Source organism: Colobus angolensis, unplaced genomic scaffold (genome assembly GCF_000951035.1).
Source record: "Colobus angolensis palliatus isolate OR3802 unplaced genomic scaffold, Cang.pa_1.0 Scaffold89, whole genome shotgun sequence".
NCBI classification, from domain to species: domain Eukaryota; kingdom Metazoa; phylum Chordata; class Mammalia; order Primates; family Cercopithecidae; genus Colobus; species Colobus angolensis.
Window position 1 is genome coordinate 1,104,684 of NW_012122820.1, and position 1,149 is coordinate 1,105,832.

A 1,149-nucleotide genomic window follows, 5' to 3' on the forward strand; every position below is an offset into this window, starting at 1 on the left:
AAGAGAACAGATGAGTGCCTGAGGACCAGCGCCAGGGATTCCAGTCCATGAATTAGAACATTTTCCTATCAAAGGACATTTTTTGCAGACTCTTCTGAGCATTGTAGAAAAATATTTAATAATGTATTAAAATACTTATATTTCAAGTAGAAAAAGTTACAAAACCATGTGCACCGCTATCTCCATGCAGAGTACACGAGGCAGAAGAACAGGGGCAGGCAGCGGGCCGTACCAGCGGGGGCTGGGCCGAGTTTCTCTCCCCTGTTCTCTGTCATCAGCATGTCTTCACGACGTTCCTCTCCCCGACTGCAGGACTACGAGGCTGCTGCAGGCCCCGGGCCCTCTCGGTTGGTGGACGTCATCTCCAGTGAGCTCATCCAGGGAGACCCCGGGGCCAGCTCAGAGGAGGAGACGTTAGCTGAGCCCGAGATCTCTGGGCTTTGGAACGAAGACTACAAGCCATACCAGGTACCAGCTCCTGCTCCTTTAGACGCCTGCAGATGGATCCCGGCCCTCTGTCGCTGGCTCCCCGCCTCCCACACCTGTCCCGCCCACACCGGCTGCTCGAAGGCTTCTCCTGGCTGTGCCCGCCATCTCCTGTCACCCCCTCCTGCTCGTCGACGCCCCCCGCCTCCCTCTCCACAATCATGCCTTTCCCTCTTCGTGGAGCCTGGAGGGCACCACACGTGCTCGACGACCCCAAACTCCCCCGACAGACAGCTCCATCACCGTGGTGTAACAGGGAGGGACGGCGGGGCTCCGAGGCTGAAAGGCTGAGGGAATGACTCTGGGCTACTCCACGTCCTGTTGGAGAAGTGTCTTTCTGGAAGAAGTGTGCAAACTTTCTTTGATGGCCTTTTGTAAGAAACACGCCCCATCTGGCGCCGGGGTCCTTCCGCCTCTGAAAGAGCCGGTACAGCAAGACACGGTCTCCACAGCAGCGTGGCTCAGGCTGTGGTCCTGTCCCACGTGGGAGGGCAACGCCCGCCACCCGGTTTCTGTAAGCGTTGGCCACCTCTACTGTCAGGGCAAAGGCCACCTGGTTCTGCTGTATCTGAGGATGCCGGGCTGACCAGGGTAGTGAACAAGACAGGCCAGGCGGGCCGGGCGCGGTGGCTCAAGCCTGTAATCCCAGCACTTTGGGAGGCC

At 58.3% G+C, this 1,149-nt stretch overlaps 1 protein-coding gene across 1 annotated transcript in view; it reads left to right on the forward strand.

Moving 5' to 3' along the window:
- The window catches only part of CFAP74 (cilia and flagella associated protein 74), a 114,583-nt gene that overhangs the window by 52,280 nt on the left and 61,154 nt on the right, over positions 1 to 1,149 (forward strand). The window contains exon 12 of the mRNA XM_011930994.1: positions 313 to 468. Coding sequence (XP_011786384.1) covers positions 313 to 468 — 156 coding nt within the window. The remainder of the gene's footprint in view (positions 1 to 312; positions 469 to 1,149) is intronic.